We start from the raw sequence: 25681 nt of genomic DNA, 5'->3' as shown, positions 1-25681 counted from the left end.
GATGCACTGTAAGTCCGATTTTGTTCTCGTTTTTCATTAACGAATTGTATTACGATGTTATGCGAAATGGCAAACATGGTGTGCAGATGTTTCCAGATATGATAGGACTGTTTATGCTTCTATTTGCAGACGACGCCATCTTGATATCTGAAACTATTACTGGTTTGCAAAATCAGCTAAATATTCTTGAAAGTTATCTTGCAAACTGGAAACTATCCGTTAATTTAGACAAAACTAACATAGTCATATTTAGAAGGGGTGGCGCTGTAGAATCCGTGGAGAAATGTTGTTTTTTTAGGGAAAACATGTTGCTGTTGTTAATCAATGTACATATTTGGGAACAATTTGTCGCCTACAATGAATTTAAAATGTTGTGTCCATGACTTGTTCCCGCGTGCAAAGAAAGCTACAGTTTCAATTTTATCTATCTCCCAGGAATGTGGAATTTGTACTCAAAATATATTTTTCAAACTGTTTGATGCCCAGGTACAACCCATTTTATTATGTGGATCGGACGTATGGGGATTTCAACGTTACGATTACTTGGTGAGATTACATCTTATGGCTTGCGAGAAGTTTTTATGTGTCGGACCCGCTACTCCAAATTGCATGGTTTACGGTGAATGCGGGAGACACCCCATGTATATTAATTCACAAATGCAATGCCTTAAAAATGGTTTAAGATTGTGATAATGCCTGAATGTCGTCTACCAAAAATATCGTATAACGTGATGGTTCATCTAGATAATATGGGTGAAACATCTTGGGCATCACATATAAGAAATCCTCTGTTTTCTCATGGGTATAGACTGGTATGGATAAGCCAGGGTGTTGGAGATGTCTTTATGTTGGGGATGTTTATCAGGAAAGGCTTGTCACTATAGAAGGTAGCTCTCGTTATGAATTATGATAGAACATTTAAAACTCTAATACAACCTGAACTGCATTCATGTAAACTAACTTTTAACTGTAATAGAAACATATTTGCCAAGTACAGGATAGGCTGGTTGGACTTAATGGTTAATAGAGGCAGAAAACTGTCCATCCCAAATTCTGAAAGAATGTGTCCTTTATGCAATTCTTCAGTTGAAGATGAAGAACATTTTAACCTTGACTGTCAATTTTATGAAGATTTACGTTACAGAGTATTATCAATCGAAACCATCATTGATAGCTCTTATTAGTATATTAACAACTAACAATGAATCCACTCTTCGTAACCTAGCTCTCTATGTTAAGTACGCATTTATTCGTCGTAAGGAGCACTTACAATTGATCATGTCCTAATGTATATCCCTACAACATGTATCACAATGCTGAAGGCAACTGTCTTGTATAGGGGCCAGTGGCCTAAAATTCAATAAACGATTGTCTTGTCTGTCTTGTCTCTCAGAACATATACTGTCCCTCTACTGGCTTGGAAGAAATCCTTGGATGGTCCGGGCAGTCATCACTGCAGTCTGAAACCTGTGGTAACGTCTCCCCAGTGCCGAAATGTGTTCCGGTGGCAGGGGAAATGTACAGCCACTTGTAGGCCCCCTAGGGACGTACCCCTAAGGACCATCCCGATGGCCTCATGAAGTTTTGCACACGTTACCCTACGCATACTATGCGTTTCAATAGCCATTTATTTTTTAAAAGATCGAAAGGGCAGGGGTTGAGCTTTCCAAAGTGACAGTAATGTGTGGCATTCGTTTGCTGTTTCTCTTTCCCGGTATGCACGTGCAACAACGTAGTGCACGTCTCAAGGACGAAACCACTGACGTCACGGAACGTGCATACATGTTGGATGCAGGTCGCTCATCTTTGAGTTTAAATCCTTATGTGTCTACACGGGTTGATAAATTTAAATTTTAAATTTTGTATGCACAGTTTCTTTATGTGCCTAGTATACATACCTGCGAACATTCAATACATTAACTAATCTGTTAAAGGCTCGTGTCATCAGGCACATTCATTGGTATATTACAAGATTAAGCAAACTAATATTTAAGTTTAAGGAAAGGACAAGTTAGTTTATCCAGCTGCCTGAAGTAACTTTGTGTGTCTAAAACAAACAGCTTTTCCAAACATTATCTTCGACGATGTATTTTGTTGCAAGGCTGACCAAACCATTCACCTTCCAGCATGATCCACCCTGTAAGCAGATGTTCCAGTGAGTGAGCGTGTGAGTTTAGTTTTATGCTGCACTCAGCAATATTCCAACTATATGCACGGCAGTCTGTAAATATCTGAGTCTAGACAGACAACCCAGTGATCAACGGCTTAAGCATAGACCTACGCCATTGGTAACCGATGACATAAGGGTCAACCAAGTCAGCAAGCCTGACCACCGAATCCCATTACTCCCTCTCTTACAACAGCATGGGATACTGAAGATTAGTTCTAACCCATGGTCTCCATGGGTCCTCTATTCACTGGACCACAGAGCTACAGAGCACCAGCATCTGAGTATCATCTATTCTAACTACACAAACCAACAAACAGTGATTTCAAGCATCATTTATTTCCTTCTTCCATAAAGACTGTGATCAAATGCCCTACACAGAGTGATATAAAGTCATCAAATATCAAAACAATCAGCAAAACAAACATCCGTCTGTCAGATATTCACATGTTATAAAATAATACAAAATATTCCCAAACATTCTTCAGTACAGAAACAATGGGATACATCCTGTAAGCACTTGGCCTGATTCAAGAACATTTTCTGTAAGAAACATATTACCAGGCTGCATGTCCCAGCAATCCTCCATTCCATAAAAATGACAGAGCCAGAACCCACAAGCAGAGTTAGCTAGAAATTCCTAAACTTAAAAGATATTTTGACTTGGAAAAACATATTTCCTAATGCAGCAATTTTGACACACAATAATGTATAGATTATGATTGGCTAAAAATCAGTTATCGGAAAGATCATCCATGAAAAGAATCATTGATGATTAGAGCTATGAAACTTGTGTTCTAGACAATAATGATGATAAACATGTAAATTTACTCACAATACACAATCCGATGTCTATAAGACTGCTCTTAAATTATGTTCTCAACCCTGTTTTGTTAGTAATCCACAAAAATGTCTCTACACAAAAGTGATGTGAAGTATGAAGTATTTCTTTCCGATTTGTTTACATCTTTGATCTAAGTCACTTCTTCGATATTCATCGATAAAACATCAATATTTAGTCAACAATTATCAATCTCTTTGATCTATACATATAACCAGCCCTAATATTTATAAATAACAATTCGTTAGAATCGGCTCTTTGTTTAGTGGTTCGCTCATATTCATGAAGGTTCATACTGATCATGGAGTACACATCATCTATGAGTGCACTGAAACAACTTCTCTCCATAACAACAATACTGAAGGAGATATAATTTCAAATATAAAAAGTTCTGGATTTCTCAAGTGTACATGCAGAAACAGAGAGGAACCAGCACATAGATTATCAAAGCTCTCTTAGCGCTATGCTAGTCATAAGTGCCACACAACATTAACTTACAATGCTAAGAGAAGGTAAAAAATCTAGGCCTTAAGTTCTTAAGAAGAGGTCCATATTAAGATAATCTGTTTTGTAGGCGTCAAAGTGTCAAATTGGCTGCAGAGAATCATGAAATGTCTGTCTGTGCATAGTACCGCATGTTACGAGAGTGTATTTTCTGCAATTTGTCTTGTTAGTGATTAAGAGATACTTATGATTGGGTCACAATGTTTAGAGTTTTGAGTGATAGTTATTATTGGGTCACAATGTTTAGAGTTTTGAGTGATAGTTATTATTGGGTCACAATGTTTAGAGTTTTGAGTGATAGTTATTATTGGGTCACAATGTTTAGAGTTTTGAGTGATAGTTATTATTGGGTCACAGTGTTTAGAGTTTTGAGTGATAGTTATTATTGGGTCACAGTGTTTAGAGTTTTGAGTGATAGTTATTATTGGGTCACAATGTTTAGAGTTTTGAGTGATAGTTATTATGGTACACATTTCGTATCATCGGTAATAGTGTTTTAGAGGCACGCACTTAAGGTGGTGCTTTAGAGTTGCCTCCCTTTGATGTGTGTTTTGACCGTTAGTAAACATGAAGCAGATTGCAAAGCTTCGATACTTCTCTGGAATGTTCAAGAATCAGTGACTGAGTATATATAAGGCTGGTTGTTGTGTTGACAGGACAGACAAACACACGGACTTACGCTAAGAGTGATACTGATGTTGTGTGGTCATTTGACCTATCTACATCTGTCTACCTCTTCGCCAAGGTTGACCTACTTTCAAGACCACTTGAAACGTAACATTTAGCAAAACTGTTTCTCACTTAAAACCAAGACTTTGGTGATTTGATATTATAATTATGACCCATTACTGTAGATTTGTCTCATCTGCATTGTACTAGAAACCTTTCTTGTGAATCACTGTATCTTGTTCTTTTGTCAATACATAATACTGAATATTTTAGACTTGTCTGTGTTACATTTTGCTGGTTCACAGGGGATTTCTTACACCTTTTATCACGGCTAATTATTAACCGTAACACACGTAACTTTTAAGGAAGTACTTAAAAACCTTCTGAATATTTGTGAAAAATATTGGTGAAAACCTTAGTCATGTTAAAAATGGTTTGTGGGACTGGTGTATTTTTTTGGAGTTCCTGTCTGACAAGCAAGCATATCTGTATAACTCTTGAGACAATTTGACATAAGGCACTGTGGAATGGTCTGGAATATATATATTGAAAACATACATTATAAACATGGTTACATTATCTGAAGGTGTATAATATAACCCTCTAGACAGAGGGGTGGCATAATGACGAGACTAGGTGTTCCGGACAATGCTTGGGTGGCTAATTAGAGATAGTATTAGTTAGGGGTGGGTGGTGAATGTAAGCTGAGGCTGGGAGAGCCAGTGTGAAGGAGAGGGAGGGGGGCAAGAGTGAGGATGGGTGGTTAGAAACAAGTAAATAATACACAGAAGTCTTGTGAAGGCCAGCTTAAAAATTACCCTAGGCCTACGCCATAACAGAAATCATAACAAAACACTTTTCCATTATATTTGTCAAATCATAGCCCCAGAAGTAAAATATCTGACACGTCCAACAATAAATCTCCCTGTAGTTGAAACAGGTGATCCAAACACACCAAACAGTGACCTCAATTGAGATAATACAATAACTTCCTGATAGCACAACAATATATTATATAAAGTAATCCTTCATTAAACATGTTTTAGATGGGGAAAGTAATGTGGTTTTATCAAAGTTCATGTGTCACTAAAACTCCCAGTGCATGTTTGAGAAATGGAACCTATCCTCTGGTGATAAGTGTCCTGATCTCATCTGTTCTCATCTAGTCATGTCTATTCACATCTATCAGGGTGAGCCCACGCATCTAGTGTCTCTCCGACCTTGGCCTTGAGCTCTTCTGTGGCGTCAGACAGCTGCTTCACAACATCCTGCAACATGAAGGCGGAGGTCAGTGAGTGCGGAAGGGAGTGAGTGAGTTTAGTTTTACACTGCTCTCAGCAATAGTCCAGCAATATGGCAGTGATCTATAAGTAATGAAGTCTGGACCAGACAATCCAGTGATCAACAGCAAAATGGTCTATCTACACAGTTGGGACACAACAACACGTGTCAACTGAGTCAGTGAGTCTGACCGCCTGATCGCGTTAGTTGCCTCTTACAACAAGCATTGTCACCTTTCATGGCAAGCATGGGTAGCTGAAGGGCTATTCCACCCCGGATCTTGACAGGTGAGTGAGTGCAAAATGTTAACTTTGTATTTTTATGGCACAGTAAGCAGCCTCAAAAGTTGATCACTGCAATCTCAGAATAATCCATTCTAGGTCTGACATTTGCCATTCTTAAACAACAAAGTCTAATCAACTGGGGGATTGTTCATAAAATATGACTAGGGGGGTGACGATGATTTTTATGGGGATGCATTTACAATGAGAATGAACCTATAAAACCTTTTTCACAAACTGACCCCCTGCATGTCATGTACAAAATCAATGAATCCTCTTCCCAAAAGTGTTAAGCATGTCTTAAAATATTTTCATGTACAAAATTGCTGACCCGCCATAGTACAAAATTGATGACATAATATAAACTTGAAGTGAGCTTCTCAGTATATATTACGCCATCTCTTGTTTTCCCAGAATAACCACATTTGAGGTTTTTTGTGGGGACTGGTTTTAGTTTCACTAGAAAGACCTCTTCCCAGGTTTTACTTTTTGTTACTAAGAACTCTTCTCAGGTTTTACTTTCTGCAATCATCTTTTCCTAACTCTGTATGAGCATTAACATTCCAGTGATATATGAGTGTTTGAAATGAATTGAAAAATATCATTTGAGATTAAGCTCAAAGCTGCAAATGTCTTCCCTAGCAAAATAGGAACTGCAACGTACAGATTTGAAGGCAGACGCTCTACACATGGCCACCAGGCCAACGAAGGAAGTAGGGTTGAATTATCTGTTTACAGTTACTGCCATTAAATTGATTTTATGTGCACTTCAGTCATTGTTATGTAGCTTCATTAAATGATCATCTACATTGTAATTATCCATCACTGACGGTATACTGTAAAATCATTTATTTTCATGCGGCTTAATTTTCGCGGAAACAGAAAAATTGACTGATTCGCGCGGTTTAATTTTCGCTCATCATCAAAGTACAGAAATCACGAGAGTATAACACAGGAAACTGTAAACTGTAAAGAAAACACTGACCCTAGCTGTCGTCCTGTCACCTGCTTAATTAGTTGGGGAAACATGGGCCTTCCGCTATGTTGAGACACGCAATGGAGCACTGAAGAACCCATGTTGAGATTTGTGGAAGAAATCATTGACCTATATGTGACCTCGATCCGTGACGCGCTCGGCCAATCAGCTACTCAGAAAGCTCTGTGCACGTGTACCAGTATTGTCAAACCACTACATGCGCATTGGATTATCCAGGCCTACGACAACATATCCAAGAGGAAGGATTTAATCCAAGGCGGATTCCGCCAAGCTGGACTTTTGGACTAATTCACCAGTAGCAGGTGACATGACATTTTTAATTTAGTAAAGTCGTGTGTATCGTGTCAATCAGAGACACTGAAAATGACAGGTGTTGAATCAACTATTTCATTTGTTTTTATGTATCTTTTTGTTTCACGGAGTCATGAATGAATGAAGTGTACTTGTCATCAAATTACTAGCAATACAAAACTGAAACTCAAAGCTCTTTGTTCTTATTTTCACAATTTATCATAATTTTTTGCGGAGGTTTTATTTTTGCGGATAATTTTTTTGCACGAAAAGCGCAAAAATTAAACCCCCGCGAATAATAATGATTTTACAGTTTAGTAGAGAAAACATTTCTCCTCAGTTTTGGAAGACAATGTACAACCATCGGGGTTAGGTTTACAATGTCTACTAAAACCTCGGAGGAAACCTTTCTCCTATACTTCATGCATAGATAATATATGTGACTACTGAGGGGAATACTACCATTATGATAGTAAGAGTCTACTGCAACATACTATTGAGATAGTCATTGTCTACTGCAACATACTATTGTGATAGTGAGTGAGTGAGTGAGTGAGTGGGTTTGGTTTTACGCCGCTTTTAGCAATATTCCAGCGGTATCACGGCGGGTGACACCAGAAAATGGGCCTCACACACATACTATTGAGAGAGTGATAGTCTATTGCAACATACTATTGTGATAGCAAGTCTATTGCAACATACTATTGAGAGAGTGATAGTCTACTGCAACATACTATTGAGATAGCAAGTCTATTGCAACATACTACTGAGAGAGTGATTGTTTATTGCAACATACTATTGTGATAGCAAGTCTATTGCAACATACTATTGCGAGAGTGATAGTCTATTGCAACATCCTATTGAGATAGCAAGTCTATTGCAACATCCTATTGAGAGAGTGATAGTTTATTGCAACATACTATTGTGATAGCAAGTCTATTGCAACATACCATTGTGAGAGTGATAGTCTATTGCAACATCCTCCTGAGATAGCAAGACTGTTGCAACATCCTATTGAGAGAGTGATAGTTTGTTGCAACATCCTATTGAGATAGCAAGTCTATTGCAACATCCTCTTGAGAGGGTGATGGTCTACTGCAACATCCTCTTGAGAGGGTGATGGTCTACTGCAACATACTATTGTGATAGCAAGTCTATTGCAACATCCTGTTGAGAGAGTGATAGTCTATTGCAACATCCTCTTGAGAGGGTGATGGTCTACTGCAACATCCTCTTGAGAGGGTGATGGTCTACTGCAACATACTATTGTGATAGCAAGTCTATTGCAACATCCTGTTGAGAGAGTGATAGTCTATTGCAACATCCTCTTGAGAGGGTGATGGTCTACTGCAACATATGGTCTACTGCAACATACTATTGTGATAGCAAGTCTATTGCAACATCCTGTTGAGAGAGTGATAGTCTATTGCAACATCCTCTTGAGAGGGTGATGGTCTACTGCAACATCCTCTTGAGAGGGTGATGGTCTACTGCAACATACTATTGTGATAGCAATTCTATTGCAACATCCTGTTGAGAGAGTGATAGTCTATTGCAACATCCTCTTGAGAGGGTGATGTTCTACTGCAACATCCTCTTGAGAGGGTGATGGTCTACTGCAACATACTATTGTGATAGCAAGTCTATTGCAACATCCTGTTGAGAGAGTGATAGAAATATGTTGAAATAGTTACAGTACTTGTAGTTGAAACCCAGATGAAGTAAAGAGTTATAACATAAAGTCAATGAATCTGATCAGCCAGCCCTGGTAATATTGCTAAAAAAACCAAGACAGTCTACATCAAATGTCTGAGTTGTTTGATGCCATAGTAGGCACAATTCCGGTTAATGTTAAAAGACAGTGGGGTGTAAAAACTTGGGGTCTGGACTAGACAGTTCAGTGATTGTGAATAATGGTTCATGCAATATATATGACAACATGTCATCAATCAAGTCATGCAGACTGACCACCGATCTACTAACATTGTCTCCTATGATCAGCAAAGACTGCTGAGAACATATTCTAACCTTTTGAGAGAAAGAGTGAGAAAGAGAGAGAGAGAGAGAGAGAGAGAGTGAGTGAGTGATGAGAGGGTTGACACAGCAGAGTAAATCGGAGCAGATTGGACAGGAGAGAGTAGTGTAAAAACAGGTAGAAGGGCAACAGATGGTTGTATTCAGCTAAAATTGCATGTTATAGAGAATGTCACCCAAGTGTCTACTGATGTCAGTTGTACCAACAAGTATGTCAAAGTTTCAAATATCTGAGGCTTGCCGACTTGGTTGACACATGCCATTGTATCCAAATTGCGTAGATTGATGCTCACGCTGTTGATCACTAGACTGTCTGGTCCAGACTTGATTATTTACAAGCTGCTTCCATATAGCTGGAATGTTGCTGAATGCGACATTAAATACCAACCAAACAACCTTTTCAATTTAAACGGAATAGTTTGCTTCTATCAATATTAAATATATTCACAGACTAAGCATAATCTAGTAGTCTAATATATACATGAGTGATGCTTACATCTGACAGCTTGACAATGTTGCTGTTCTCGACTACTTGCTGTGGGTTGCTGGCTCCGACGATGACAACAGAAACATTATCCTGCTGCAAAAGCCACGACAGGGCTGCCTTGGCCATCGGCACCCCAGCCTTGTCACATATCACCCGGATCCTCTGAAGTGCCTGGAGACAGAAACCACAGAGTGAAAATTCCACCATACGGTTCAACTCTGTCACAATGGTTACACTACATTATTCACAATGGCATAATCAATCATGCTGAATCAATCACAATGGTTCTTTCAGAGGGTAGGACAAAATCCTGAACAGACAAAATCCCAACTGGACATAATCCAAGAGGACAAAATGTATGCACACATGATAATTAAAACATGTGACTAAACTTAGCTCACTGACTTCTGTCATGAAAACAGGATAATCAAAACATGTGACTAAACTTAGCTCACTGGCATGACATGAAAACAGGATAATTAAAACATGTGACTAAACTTAGCTCACTGGCATGTCATGAAAACAAGATAATCAAAACATGTGACTAAACTGGCATGTCATGAAAACAGGATAATCAAAACATGTGACTAAACTTAGCACCACCACCACCACCATTGTCATCATCACTGTCACATCATCATCATCCGTACCTCAAACACCTCTTTTTCTGCCCCATCTTGACCATGTCGACTCAGCTGGGTGCTGAAACAGTGAGTGATACATGGAAGGATCAGTTCCTATTACTTGGCATCACATCAACATCTTGCTGCTTTTCAGTAAAAAGCAATGTGAAGAGATAAAACATAAATGGCAAAATGCTAAAGATTAAAGGAAGCCATTAACATGCAGCTAAAGACATTATGACCCAGTGTATCATGTGACTTTAAATATGTGGCAACTGAATACAATTTCTTGTTGATGCCAAAATGTACATCTTATGTACATTACAAAACAAACAATACACGTTAAAGTATCTTGGGCTGCTGTTCCTCAAAAGTAGGAAGTGTGAAACTCCTACTTGCTGGCATTTGTCATGCTTACACCTTCAAGTGGTATTTACTAGCCAGAATGATGAAGAGAATCACTTTTCATGGATTGCCAACTTCTTTACTGCCATAGATGAGATGTTTGGATGCTAGCTAACATCATTATCGTCACTTCCTTGATCAAGATATCAACATCTACATTACAAGGTCACAAAGTTGCAATAAAGAAGTTGCCAAACATAAAATAACTTCCTCTTTGTCATGGTTGTCACTTTAGCTCAAAAGTATTTGGGGGTCATTTATTTATTCTTGGGGTGTATTTATTTATTCCACTGATTCTGAAGACTAAATAAGCATAAAAACTAATAAATTTTCATTTTCTCATGAATTGTACACACAACTGGTTTACACTGTAAGATAAAACACAACAAAATCTTCTTTAGTTCATTACAGATACATGTGCTGAACCTTCAGGATGAAATCATAATCAGATTCATCCAGTATTCAAAACTACGTGCCCTTGGCAGGTAAACGGGTGGAAAACATTAAATCAAAATTAATACTTTCTAAAGTTCTTATTGTCTTTCATGCTGAGGCATAGTAATAAAGAATCATGAATCATACAAGATTCGATACATATCATGACAGCTATTTTCGAGACATTATTGCATAAGTTCATTCATTTTGAACATTAATATTTCATATCTTAAAACTGTCCATAAAAAGATCACCACTTTGATTCTCAGAGATTAAAAAGCTCTAACAAGCTAAAAAGCTCTAAAAAGCTCTAAACAGCTCTAAGATTAAACACTAAATAAACATATTTAAACCGATACTTTCAAAACTAAATATTGGTACAGTTGTGAATGCATTGATAATTGTATTGTCTTAGAAAAAGTGTTGATACATCAACATATTAACATTGCCTTTGTATTTTGTCCCATTACCTGTGATACACACAGTTGCTCTCAAACAAAGAAAGAGATGTAGGTTCAGGGGCAGACAACTCTAACTGACCTGTCACGAGAAAAGAGTTTTCCTCGCCTCCTTCCCTCAGGGACATCGTTGAGGGTGGCATATTTGCCCGTCAGCAGCCCCTGTTGCAGCGGCGAGTAAGCGAGGATGCTGACATTGTTCTCCTTACACACTGGCAGCACACCATACTCTGCCGACCGCCATAGCAGGTTATACCCCATCTGTTACAGTGAGTGAGTTTAGTTTTATGCCATACTCAGCAATATTCCACCAATATGGCGGTGGTCTGTAAATAATCAAGTGTGGACCAATAGGTCTGTAAATAATAGAGTCTGGACCAGACAATCCAGTGATCAACAACATAAGCATCGATCTGCGCCATTGGAAATCACTGACGTGTCAACCAATTAAGCGAGTCTGACCACCCGATCCCGTTAGTCGCCTCTCATGACAAACATAGTTGATGTTTATGGCAAGCATGGGTTGCTGAAGGCCTATTCTACCCCGGGGACCTTCACGGGTCCCATCTGTTACGACCATTAATAATAATCATCATTCTCAAAATAATATAACAGCCACAGGCATGCTCTTAGAGCATACAATGTATCACTGTTATTACCCCTTATAACTCCTGCTGAGGCATTAGAAGGTTAATTAACATGTCATATGACATCCCATTGGGTACCCATTTACTGCAGGGTGAACAAAGGCACAAGTTCAATAGCTTGAATTGAGACTACATGTGCCACTTGAGCTTGGTTGTGGTGAAGGACAGAAGTCATTGAGCGAGTATGGTTTTACGCAGTTTTAAGAAATTTACCAGCAATATCATCGTGGGGACAATGCTTTAACCACAAGGCCACCCCACTGCCTACACCCAGCAATGAAATGGTACCTGCTAGAATGGGATAGTAGCCTCACAGTTAAATCTGGGTGAATTATACTTCCCAGAGAGCTTAGAATAAAAATTAAGTGCTCATTATGGTATTGATCAGTGTAGTGATAATATTTGTGTAGTGGCCAAGTCCCATGCTGGGATTCGAACACAGACCTTCTGATTTGAAGTCAGACAATTTGTCCACATGGCCATTCAGTTAATTAATCCCGTCAACAAGCTCACAAGGTAAGAATGTCATCTGTGGGATGACTCCACGCCCTGATACATGCAGCCCTTTCAACAGAAGGCACATTAACAGCCTCAAGGGAGGGTGCTGAGTATTATTTTGCTTAAATTTTATTATGAATGTACTTAGCCCCAAGTCGGTCACCACTGTAGTGGCCATAAACTGTCTGATTGCTGTTCTGGGATTCGAACCACTGACCCTCTGATCCCAGTCAGAGGTTAACCCCATCAGGAAGCTGACAAGGTAAGTATTTCATCTGAGGGATGTCTCCATGCCCTGCTCTGGTAGTGAGCATTCAGGTGGTAAATGGAATCTACACCTTGAATCATCCAGTGATCAACAGCATGAACATTGATCTACACAACTGGGATACAATGACATTTGTCACTGTCAACTAAGTCAGTCAGTCTGACCACCTGATCCCGTTTGTCGCCTCTTATGACAAGCATGGGTTTCTGAAGACCAATTGTAACCCGGGTCTCCACAGGTTTATTGTACATTTACTATCTCCAGTACACACATTAGCAACTTGAAACATACAACTATGACTCTTACCTGGTTTGAAATAGGCCTTCCTCCAGCTTCAGTGAATTGTTTCATGTTTTTGGGACCAAAGTTAGAAACAGCATAATGCTTGAGTCTTCCAAGGGAAATCTGCCTGTTGAGTTCTGCCACCGTCTCATTGTAATCCTTGATGAAAGCTGGGAAATGAATCTGAAGAGAAAAATTCTTCATTGAGGAACACATCAGTTGAAGTAAACCTAGGCTCAGTATTTTTAGTTGCACTGTAATACTGAGTTAGACCACAATTTAGGGTTTGTTAGACTCAATAAAGGAGTGTCATGAATATAATACTAAGACTAGGTTTACTTAGACTGTTTACAAGGGAGGGATGGTTTCTGGGCTTCTTCAACTCATGAACTGTGTGAGTGAGTGAGTGAGTGTGAGACTTGCAACAGGGCAAGTGACTTTAAGAATGTAACTTGTCTTGACAAATTGTCCACTTGCCACATTTTTATGACACAATCATAATGATGTAATTATGAAAGAATATATCAACATGGTATTTGTTTAATGTTTACTGGACTTTTCATGTCTGCTTTACAGGTATATATTGAAAATTATATTTTTTTACAAAGAACAGTCTCTGACTCTCATATTGTAGAAGGGTAATTTATATCAATAGAATTATGATTACTTATTGTAGTTTCCCAGACCTTCCAAACTACTGGTGTCACTGCTGTAAATACAATATCTTGTATCATGTCAAATTTTCACGGCTACATTTTGAGCAGATATGAAATGAAATCCAAGTCTATTTGCAGTTTGAAACTACAACCATTGCAGAATTATGTCGTAGTCCATGGACAAGTAAGATACCAATTATTTGATCACCCAAATGAAAACTGACATGTCCTGGGCTTTGGTCAATGGGATTTGGGGATACTTGGTCAGTTGAGTTTTAGGCTGCACTCAGCAATGTTCCACCTATATGGTTTAGCTTAAAGTCTCACAGTCAGGCAATCTGTTGCCAGTATTAAGTCAGTGATAACCCACTCAGCTGCAACTACAAGAAACTGCTTGGTTTGATTGTTTAACGTAGCACTCGCCAATATTTCAGATATATGGCAGCAGTCTGTAAATATTCAAGTCTGGACCAGACAATCTGGTGATCAACAATTTTAATGCTTGTTAACCATTTCATAATACTTCATCAAGTGTTTCAAACTCATATTAAGATACTTTTCGTACTAATGCATCCTCGATATCTCCAGGATATATGTTCTGATAAGTTTCCACTATACCCTGGACGCATCTATGGCTCAGCCCAATAAATTTATTACCTCTCTTGGTTGACACCTGATTGGATAAAAAGTCAGCCAAGGGAGGTAATAAAATTATCTGGCCAACCCGTAGATGCGTCCAAGGTATAGTGGAGACTTACTGGAACGTATACCCTTGAGATATCGAGGATGGTGCTCATGTTCCTCAGCAAATATTTTAATTTGTGATTATATAGCTCTGAATCTGAAATATATTATTAGTTAGTCATCATTTATCTTTGCCTCATATATTGGGCATTGCTGCTAGATATTTTAGTAACATCTGACATAAGTATTTTTTGTGGTCTTATGTATGTGTATCTTTAGTTGTATTGTAGATATTTTCAATGCTAAACATGCAAAGCAAATTTCCTTCGGGATAATGTAGTGTTATCTTATTTGTCTTAGCATAAGAATCAGTCTACTCAACAAGGATACAAAAACATGTGTTCACCAAACCAGCGAGCCTTGCCTCCCTCCCAGTCACCTCTTACGACAAGCATGGTTTAATGAAGGTCAACTGTCCTTTCACGGGTCAAAACATGAACTGACAAATGAACAAGTGTAATAAGAAGTTTAACGCTAGGCACAGCCTACTGGATGGATGGATGGATGGATGGATGGATGGATGGATATTGCAAGTCAGATTTACGTAGCTGACATTCAGCTGTCAAATGGGTCTGCCTTATGATGCACAACTAAGTCACTACCGTCAAATGGGTCTGCCTTATGATGCACAACTAAGTCACTACCGTCAAATGGGTCTGCCTTATGATGCACAACTAAGTCACTACCGTCAAATGGGTCTGCCTTATGATGCACAACTAAGTCACTACCGTCAAATGGGTCTGCCTTATGATGCACAACTAAGTCACTACCGTCAAATGGGTTTGCCTTATGATGCACAACTAAGTCACTACCGTCAAATGGGTCTGCCTTATGATGCACAACTAAGTCACTACCGTCAAATGGGTCTGCCTTATGATGCACAACTAAGTCACTACCGTCAAATGGGTTTGCCTTATGATGCACAACTAAGTCACTACCGTCAAATGGGTTTGCCCACAGCATGTAGAACTCTAATTGTCAACTATTACAATATTACTGTAACTGTAAACCAACTATATGCTCTGATCTATGTTAATCACTGTAATGGAAATGAAAAAAATGATATTGATGACAGTCTCAAGTGTCCACCATTGTCCTCCACTCTAACTAAAGGGAGGTAACTCATATGAGAAGATTTATAATTCTTGTTAACCAAAACACAGGTGGGTCTGAAAAGCCAAGGACTTATGCTTTATTGATAACAATATGCACCTACTGAAACTATTGTTTGTTTTGCACTTATCAATACTATCAGCATCTATTATTCATATTGATAGTACTGCAGTAGGGCAAACTGTCATCATACATTGGCAACATGAATTAACATACACTAATAATGGTGATGACATTTATTATTTATCATACTAAAGACAGAACTCTAGGCAGGATATACTTAACAGATATTTTTGGTATTTGTTGAGGTCATATATGGATATCTATCCAAATTTTAGAGGTCATGTGCAAATTTTAGGGACTTTTACTCTACTTTCACAGTGTAAACAAGCATGGTGCCAAACCCATCGATTGGCAGTTGTGTTCAAATTGAAAGTCAACATGTAACGTATGTCACATTTGGAATTACACTGTACAGATTCTAGTTCTTTTGTTGGGTTGTGTCCCATCAATGATTCGAACCCACACCTTCTCTGTCTGGCACCTAAACTCCAGCACACAAAGTCAGTCAAATAACTGCTCAGCCACCACTGCGTCCACATGAGCTGAGTGTCTGAGCAGGTTAGGCGGTAGACTTTTTTAATTTTCAGTGATATTTGCTTTAAACTTTGGACTTCAAAATCCACCTCAGAGAACACTATGGACTTGTGTAGCTTCCTCTGAGAACAGGTTTGTGAGAAATTCAAACGTAAAATTCTGACGGTTATGCAATGGAAAGGATGTCTTTATGGCTACTGAAAATAGCTTTGATTTCCTGGTGCCACAAGTTACCTCCCTTACCAACTTCCTATTCTCTCTCACTTACATACTTTTGATTGGTCAGTGAAATGGTAATGGAGTACAAGGGCAGGTAATTTGTGATTGCAAGAATAGAATCCAACAGGATGCATCCAGTTCAGCAAACTGCTAACCATGGAGATAAAACTGAGTATGATCAGAAGACACAATGATGCAAAGCATTCTTGAAACCAAGGCTTTCTATCCTTCAACAAGGATTCGTCTAAGTCTGGCACACGTTAGGTAGTGTCCTGTATGTACAGACCTGCATAATATCAATGTAGTCTGTCCTCAGCTTCCTCAGGGCCTTGTCGATAGTATTTTGGATGTCTTCGGCCGAGTATGGCGGAGTGTTGGGGCCTTCCCGGAACCCATACTTGGTTGCTATGACAGCATCTCGGCGCCTCCCCTCCAGACATGCTCCAAGAGCCTCTTCTGAGCCCGGATAGGCCTGAAGTGAGTGAGTGAGTGAATGAGTGAGAGAGTGAATGAAATACTGTTGTAAATGCAATCACATCAAAACACAAGCATTTCATATTGATTCTCTTTTATTTCCAATGATGTGGCATCTAGCAGGACTGATTTTAGACTACTTGACAGCACAACAAATAGGAATTTCATGGTAAGGTGCAGTCAAAAATATCAACAGAGAAACTCTGGCACCATTTTACTATGACACACTTTGCTGTAACGACCAAAGACATTTCACTACAGTCCAAAAGCTTACAAAACTACAGTCCCAATACACACCATGCTCCAGCCCTCATTCATTGCTACATAATTAAAACATACCTTTTGGCCTACCAAAGAAAATTTTCTTTCAAAGAAAAATGCAGAATTGTCAACATTAATCGTGGAAATAGCAACATAAACATAATACCTCGCTACTGAAACAGTGAAAATGCCAACTTTAAATCGCTAAAACTGGACAAAAAATCCCAAGGAGCTGGCAACTTTGATTTTGCACATCCGCACAAGGAAGAGGAATTCTTGACCTCATTTGGACACTCTCCAGCTTGGTCAAAGGTTACATTCCCTGTTTAAAGTATTTTTGTTGTGTTATCTGGCATTAACCTTCATGATACTTGTGTCCGCACATGTTCAGTTTTCTATCCATTTGCATGAAGTGATTGGCAGCAATTATTTAGGCGCATTCAGTACCTTTTCAATGTAAGGCGATTCACAGTTACTCGGAAATTTAAAAGAAGTGCAGATCATAATGCGCATAAAAATGATGCAGTTTCATAGTCTTTTGTTGCCGTTTTTGCGTTTTCAATAGTGAGATAATATGCAGACATGAGAAAGACAAATTTTTAATAACACTGAAAAATCAAGCCAGGGGTTAAGGTGGCCATTCCCAACAAAATTTTTGTTCTTGGCAGACGAGTCAATGTCTTTTAGACGATCGTCATTTTCACCTTGCTCGATAATTGCAGCTGTTTTCCCTCAAAATCCTGTTTACCACAGATGCAAAGGTACAGCAATTCACTCCTTATGCATTACCACTAGAGTAGGTTACTAATTGTGCCGTATACTAAGATCTAGGGTTCAGAATCTCAACACATCACCTAGGTTTCCGCACACAGTTAGTAAACACTTCCATGTTTCACGAATGGCGCTTCCATTTCGACATTACACCCCCTCACCCCTCCTCTAATTTTTATTGCAAATTTACATCAATCTCAGAAATGGTCAAAATGAAATCAAAAACACAGAAATCCATGGATTCGCGGAAAAATCTCATGTCAGAATATGTTTATATTGCTGTTTTCATGACTTTAATGTGTACTTGTGGAAAGTTTTCTTTGGTAGGGCTGCTAAGATCTTGCTATTCAGTAACTCTCTATTAAAGTTGTACATAACACAAGCCATAATACAGCTCTATCACACCTTGCTCACACACAGCTCACTACAGTCCATTGCTACAGTTTCATGTGGCACTTACTTCTGCCGTATCAAAGAAGTTGATTCCCTGCTCAAAACACTTGTCCACAATTGCCTTTGATGTCTGGAAAAAACATAAACATTCAAGATAACATATGGACAAAAAGTTGAAAAATTGTGAACAGCATAACAAATGCATAACAAATCTTAAACCACCCACATTTTTTCCCAGAATCTGCAAGCATGAATTAAATGCACTAATATGGAACAACGTTGAGCTACATAAAGTTAATTTCACTTTCCACAAAGTTCCAGCTCTGGTAATCACAAATATCTTTAGAAAAATAATTATGGTAATGCTGTAGCACTTTTTCACTAATTTCAAAACTTGGTAATTGTATTAAGAAAACGTTTTGCCGAAACAAAATGTAGATGTTTCAAACTGTCATTTTCATGAAAGATACCAAGAGAGCACTTCCCATGCCTGATGTCTAGAGACATCTCTCTGTGTAACAATACAAATTGCTTCTCTAGATATTTTGAGGATGGTGCTGCTCCCAGTCATTTTGATATTGCTGTAATATATGCCTTGCCATGAGTCAGATTAGACAGCGCTGATTAATGTATAAACACATATTCAGGCTGAGATCCGGAACTGACAGCTGTCAGATTGCAGAGCCTTTAAATGATGATAAATGTACAAGCCACACACAGGACTGAGATTTTATGACAAAATGACAACTCTCTTGACTGGACAGCTGCACGTTTTGACAGCATTAACTTACAGCTCCTGTATTTCAATCATTACATTATACGATATACTGCTGTAAAAGCATGCAAATGACAACAGAACTAGTTTATCCAATTATTATCTGACTGGCTAAACATAGCGGAATGTGCACTGTGCCTCAAGCTTATCTGTGTCATCCCTACAATATCCTTTCACTGCTGTCTGTGATGTGTGAAACAGTTTCCAAATTTTGCTAGCTAGTCAGCCAAGCTAATTGTGGACAAGTCTGGATATCTTCTTGCCCAGTTGGATTTTCAAGAGCCACAGGCTTGTGGGCCAGTGACTATGTCACACACCGGCATTCTGAGATCTTAAAAGAAAATATTCAGGGTTGTGATTCTTGAACAGTGGGGGAGGTAATATGTGATGTTACTACTGTATTGGGATACAAATCATAGCGCACCCATATGATCATGATATGTGTTGCATCGTGGCCTCATTATATCCCTACACCTCACGTCCTACACAGTACAGAGACATACTTTCACGGCCTCCAAAGTATAGACATGCATTGTTCCTCTTCAACAGTTCTTAGAAACACTCCACATGCCCCTACAGAGTACCTAGACACTCTTTTCATGCCATACAAAGTTAACAGTCTTTCTTTGCAATCTCTTATACACTACCTAGACAAAAAAGTAAGCACATACGTTCCAATAATTCTGTGCAAAGATTCAAAACTAACAAAGAGCAGCATTCGAAATATCTATCCAGGATTGGTTATTTTCAAATTCACCTGTCTGACAGTCGAAGTGAAATTTCAACATGAATATGAAAGATATTTTATGAGTAGATACGTTTTGGTCAGGGCTGGCAAGTTTAACATCTGCTAGCCCTATGGTCTGGCTGAAATGTTTGGGAATAGTTTCATACCCAGCAAAAAGAAGATCTGTTAGCAGCAGACAGCACTACCACTACCAGGGGTTGGGAAAGACAACTTTGATAATGTGCCATTTTCAGGAGTATTAGCCATTTTCTGAAGTAAGAATGGGCCACTGGACTTGTGTCAAAAGTAAACTTCAAAATTTTAACAGGCCATTTTTCATTCTAATGTGCAAAATGGCCATGGCCCCTGCCTTTCCCAATCCTTGCTCTACTTCTGTTTGGTACTATTCTACAACACAGTTTCTACTGTATAAAGTGTGATGAAACCTGTGCCCGGCCAACTAATCCTCTTATCAAATGTATGTCACATCACAAGTACCCAAAAAAACTGATCCTGAACTCAGGTGACAGGTGACCTAATTCACACTCCTGGTGGCGTCTGATACAGACAGCAAGATGAGGTCAGAAGATAAACTCAGAGAGGCAAGAGATATGAAGAGCATGGATAGACAGTAATGTAACGACCATTTTTCTTTAAACTGACAATCTAAGAGGAACATAGCTCAACAGATCATGTACATTTTCTGGACTTGTTTATATGCAAAATTTTTCTGGCATTAATTTTTACCGATCATTTGAATATGAAATGATTACGAATGACATGATACATAAGTTTCATGAATCGATACATATCACGATACCAGTGTCATGATTCGATGCATATTATGATGCCTATATTCAAGGCATTATTGTGTAACTTAAGTTACATTTTGAACATTAATATTTCATATTTTATAACTGTCCATGAAAAGATGACCATTTTTGATTCTCAGAGATAAAAAAAGGTCTAATTTCCCATATTTATGCATGACAAATAAACAGAAACTAAAACTCTAATTAAATTATATAAAACATGCAAGATGTAATCACTACATAAACATATCAGCAACATTCCAGCCATATGGCGACAGTCTAAAGATAATCCAATCTGGGCCAAACAATCCAGTGATAAACAGCACAAACATTGATCTATGCAACAGGGATACGATGATATGTGTCAACTAAGTCAGCGAGTCTGACCATATGATTCTGATACTCACCTCTTAAGACAATCAAGGGTTACTGAGGACCAACTCTAACCTGTATCTTCATGGGTCAATACAGAAAAGTGCACATATTTTATTGCACTGCCAATGAACCTAAAGTGATACTCACCAATGAAACACCCCAGCCCTAATGGTATATATATTTCTCTTATGACATTCCACACAGTGGTCTTAACCCAGCGACTTTCCAACCATATTTTCTAAAATGAATACAGTGAAAAAAAGAAGGGTGGCCTAATGGTTAAAGTATATGCAGGGCTCCAGATAATCTTTTAACATGAGGAGTATGTATGCCTTATTTTTTTCAATTTACGAGTACTGGAAAAAGTTAAGAATACTGAATGGAATTTAATGGTGTGTAAGTATTCTTGTGTTTCATTTCATATATGCACCACAACATTACTACTGTGTAAACAGGTCAATAAACTATGAAGCAATACTTTCAGAAAAATACATCTGAAAATGATTCTAAGACTGTGGTGTGTATCTGCTATGTTTTCTGCTTTTTTGCCTACTGAATCGTGCATATTTTTTATCCCTACATACGCCAATACAGTCCTATCTGGAGCCCTGTGTAGGCTCAGCATGCTGAGGACCTGGGTTCAATTCTCAACTAGGTGCAATGTGTGAAGCAAATTCCTAGTGTCCCTTGCTATGATATTGCTGAAATACTAACACCATACTCACTAAGTAAACATAGGTTATGTGAACATAAATATATTGTACAGAAACGTCTGTGCAAAGATCTGTATCATAAAAACTATCATTTTTAGAGGGTATCTATTTTTCATACATTATTTACAATAGTGTCAAAATAAATTCTGTTTCAGGAGAAACTGTTGATTTTATAATTTAGCAGAAGATTCTTATTGTGAACCTGTGGTCTGGAGCTCAAGCTACTAATACAGCATGTGGCCACCTCAATGTTAGACAGCCTTCAACAGATGTTTGAAATTAAGAGTGCTTATTTGGTCCCTTCGTGATTCTGCTATGGTATTTGGATGTTGGGATACATTTGAACTTTTGAACATTAGAATTATGGGTTAAACCCTTTTGGAAATGTTTAATGTTGAACACTACCTACAACAATCAAACATGCAATGTGTTTAACTGTCACCGGAGTGATTACATTCTCTTCCCACAGAGGTTACTTGTCATATCTTTCTACGAACCTCTGTTCGAAAACGGCCATATTTCGCGGTTCTCATAAAATCCCCTAGCGGCAAAAAATGGCAGCAGATTTATCTCCCTTTTTTCTGTCCAATCAGTACACGTATTACATCGATCTGGATTCAACTTGACAAATGCAAGCAATGTGGAGAAACAAATACGACATGACTGAGTTCTGTCTAGAAGAAACATTTGAGTATAGCGCTCGGGAAGAGGTTCTATTGTTCAGGATGCATCCGGAAATTACCGGATCTTGCGAATGATCACTTTTGAAACAAGGTCGCTGATTGCACAACTAAATCTGATTGCCTTCAATCACGAGTCTTGAACACTCGCACAATGAAAGGGTCATATTAGAACAGGGGCTCGTAGGAAGATATGACAAGTAACCTCTGTGGGAAGAGAATGGAGTGACTGCATTCAAACTCACTTATAGCTGGGTTACTACATGAAGAATTGCAGTTACTAGAATAATCAAAATATATTAGGCACATATCGTTTACTGACTGACTAAAGTAACCTGTAAAACCACTGACTTCTGCTCAAAACTGGACCTTCAATTTTAGCAAACACCTGCATCTTCAGGTCCAAAGTTGGTGGAATGGGTTCTCGATTTAGTTGAGCTCATTTAAATGTTCACATTAATAACCATGGCCAAGATTTTTGAAGCTATCTTAGTGCTAAGATGGTCGTAAGTTAATGTTAATGTATGGGACGTACGACTTTCGTAACGCAAAGACAGCTTTGAAAATTTGGGCCCAGGGCCAAGACTTTCAAAGCTTTCACAAAGCTAGGATGGTACAGTTAATGAATGGCATTTACAATCATTTTAACAGCAAGAAAGCTTCAAAAACCTAGATCTAGGTGTGTTTATACACCTTGGAGTAGAGTGGGGTAGCCCAGTGGTTACTGCTTATCACATCAAATATCAGAGTTCAATTCCAAACATGGGTACAATGTGTGAAGCCTGGAGTACCCTACTGTGATGTCACTGGAATATTGCTAAACGCAGCGTAAAACCATACTCACTGACTTATACACCTTGAGATAGTGAGTAAGATTCACCCTTGACAGTCAATAGGCTTGAACGAGTTTCAAGTAATAGTTTAAATGAGAATTTCTAACACACACATAACCAGCATTGTCATCAAATCAATCTTAAATAATGAAAATGAAGGTCATAGATTAAGATGAAGTTAAATGTCAACAAAAACATGACCAGTTAATCTCTCTTGACATCTTGTTCTATAGTTGTTCAAACACAAACATTTTCATCACTCTTTGAACTTGACATGAATGCTGAGTGTATGAAGTTTGCAAAAATAGTAATAATGAAATTGCTTACTGAAAACTATTCAATGGAGGTCCTGAAAGTCTATGAGTCAGTTGAGTTTTACGTCACATTCATCAATATTCCAGCTATACGGCGGCAGTCTGTAAGTGTCTGGAGTGTGGACCTGACAATCCAGTGATCAACAACATGAGCATCAATCTGTGCAATTGGGAACTGATGATTTGTGTCAACCAAGTCTCTGCCTGACCACCCAATAATGTTAGTCGCCTCATAAAACAAGCATAGTGCCCTTTTATGGCACAGATGGGTTGCTGAAGGCCTAATCTACACCGGATCTTCACGAGTCTGAAAGTCTATGAAGAAAATGGCCTAGTGAACTGTTCTTGAGATACCTCTCTGACAACCATAATCACCATGCAATTTAACATGCTGAAATCTTTGAAGTGTGGCCGTGACCTTGAAAATTGTGTGAAGGTCAGCACAATCAATTGGACTTTGCATCTTGTTTTGATGAAGCCTGGTGTCAAATATGAAGAAAGTCCACAGAATGGTTCTGGATATCTTGCTGACAACCTTTACATGCAGGTTAACATGCTGAAATCATCAAAGTGTCGCTGTGACCTTGACTATTATGTGAAGGTCACCAAAATCAATTTGACTCTGCCCCTTCCCCAGATAAAGCTTGGTGCTGCATCTGAAGAAAATCCAGTCAATGGTTTTGAGATATCTCATTTACAATGGTAAAACGTCAGTCTCCCTTGTGACGTTGAAATGAAGGTCAAGGTCACAAAGCCTAGGTGGGCGTTTTCTTGAAAAGTGAGTATTCTAGGTACAAAATATGAAAAGAACGGGTCTTACCATATTCCATTTCTTACGGACGGATATACAGACGGAGTATAATACTATTCCCGCGCCGCCCGATTAGTGCAGAGCACTGTCTGTTTATACAGACTTGCCTCATTAAAGGTCTGAATTACCATACATCCATGGGCTCAGCATTCACAACTTCGGAGCAAGCCCAGGTAATCAAAGCGTGACCGAACAACATTGATCAAGTCAACTCTAGAATCTACATTGACGTCATGTTTTGCAACAGTGCATACATTTCATAGTCTTGAGAGAGATGCATAATTAATGATGTTATTTGGAGGTGTTCGGATTTTACCTTCTCCACATCACAATGTCGAATACCAACGGTTAGTTATACTAAGGGGAGTGACCGGCTAATCGAGATACAGTCGCACCTACAGCCCATGTGGTGTGCTTGCTAGACCCAAGTCTTACCTCCAAACTTTGTCCGTCCCAGTTAATGGTCGTCTTCCCCATGTTGAACTGCCATGTCCCCAAGCAAATAGGTGAGACTTCAAGATCAGTCCCTCCAAGTTTTACTCTTGCCATTGTTGCAAATGTTGGTTATGTAGAGTACGTGAAGTGAGGACAATCGTTCGTGACAGTTGGCGAGTGATCGACGACCTAGTTTTAGAGTTACCTCCCTTTGTACTCGATTAATATGTGGGTCAGTGCATGACACAACTTCCTTTCCAGCGCGATAACTTCGTTACGCTATCAAGATTAAAGGCTCGTGCTTAAATGTTGGCGTTGGTTTGTGGTTAAGCATCCTGGTCACTGCAAACATGCACAGCACGCCCTCGCTGTTCGGTGACACTGAAACTATAGAAGATGGAGAAATCTCTTTGCTCATGAGATATAGAGGATACTAAACGACCTTCCGTGTAATACCATTTTTATTAAACGAGTTAATGATTTGGTATCAATTTAAACGAGCAAAAGCGAGTTTGATACTAAATCTTTAACGAGTTTAATAAAAATGATACTTCAACGGAAGCGAGTGTAGTATTCTATTTATTACTCGCCAGCATAAATTGACAGAGTTGACCTGCCACGAAATTCCCTACAGTGTGATCACTCTCAGCTTTCCGCGAGTCAAGCAAGGGCTAGTAAACGTGCGACATCGGCATTAGCATTGTGACATCACAACTTTGAACCATTTTGACGTCATACGTCAAGAGGTATTACACTAGTACAATATTGCCGTAAAAATATTACACTGTAGTATCTTCAACGGGCGAATAA

At 38.7% G+C, this 25681-nt stretch overlaps 1 protein-coding gene across 1 annotated transcript; it reads right to left on the bottom strand.

Moving 5' to 3' along the window:
- Positions 1-2490: 2490 nt before the first annotated feature.
- On the bottom strand, positions 2491-25074 carry LOC137256165 (aldo-keto reductase IolS-like). The gene is made up of 8 exons (XM_067793869.1): positions 24872-25074; positions 18464-18526; positions 16784-16969; positions 13193-13351; positions 11556-11734; positions 10203-10254; positions 9562-9723; positions 2491-5449 (listed from the first exon to the last, which is right to left on the bottom strand). Exons 1-8 carry the CDS (start codon positions 24983-24985, stop codon positions 5354-5356), a joined length of 1011 nt encoding a protein of 336 aa, XP_067649970.1. The 5' UTR covers positions 24986-25074; the 3' UTR covers positions 2491-5353.
- Positions 25075-25681: the final 607 nt, after the last annotated feature.

Source organism: Haliotis asinina, chromosome 11 (assembly GCF_037392515.1).
Source record: "Haliotis asinina isolate JCU_RB_2024 chromosome 11, JCU_Hal_asi_v2, whole genome shotgun sequence".
Classification (NCBI taxonomy): domain Eukaryota; kingdom Metazoa; phylum Mollusca; class Gastropoda; order Lepetellida; family Haliotidae; genus Haliotis; species Haliotis asinina.
The sequence above is the reverse complement of the archived record's forward strand: the minus strand, read 5'-3'. Positions and strand labels throughout refer to the sequence as shown.

Coding starts and splice junctions, on each gene's coding strand:
- LOC137256165 (XM_067793869.1), bottom strand. CDS start 24,985: ATGGCAAGAGTAAAACTTGGAGGGACTGATCTTGAAGTCTCACCTATT. Junction 10,255..11,555: donor AAACTCTTTTCTCGTGACAG/GTCAGTTAGAGT, acceptor TCACTGTTTCAG/CACCCAGCTGAGTCGACATG. Junction 9,724..10,202: donor CAGAAAAAGAGGTGTTTGAG/GTACGGATGATG, acceptor TTCTGTCTCCAG/GCACTTCAGAGGATCCGGGT.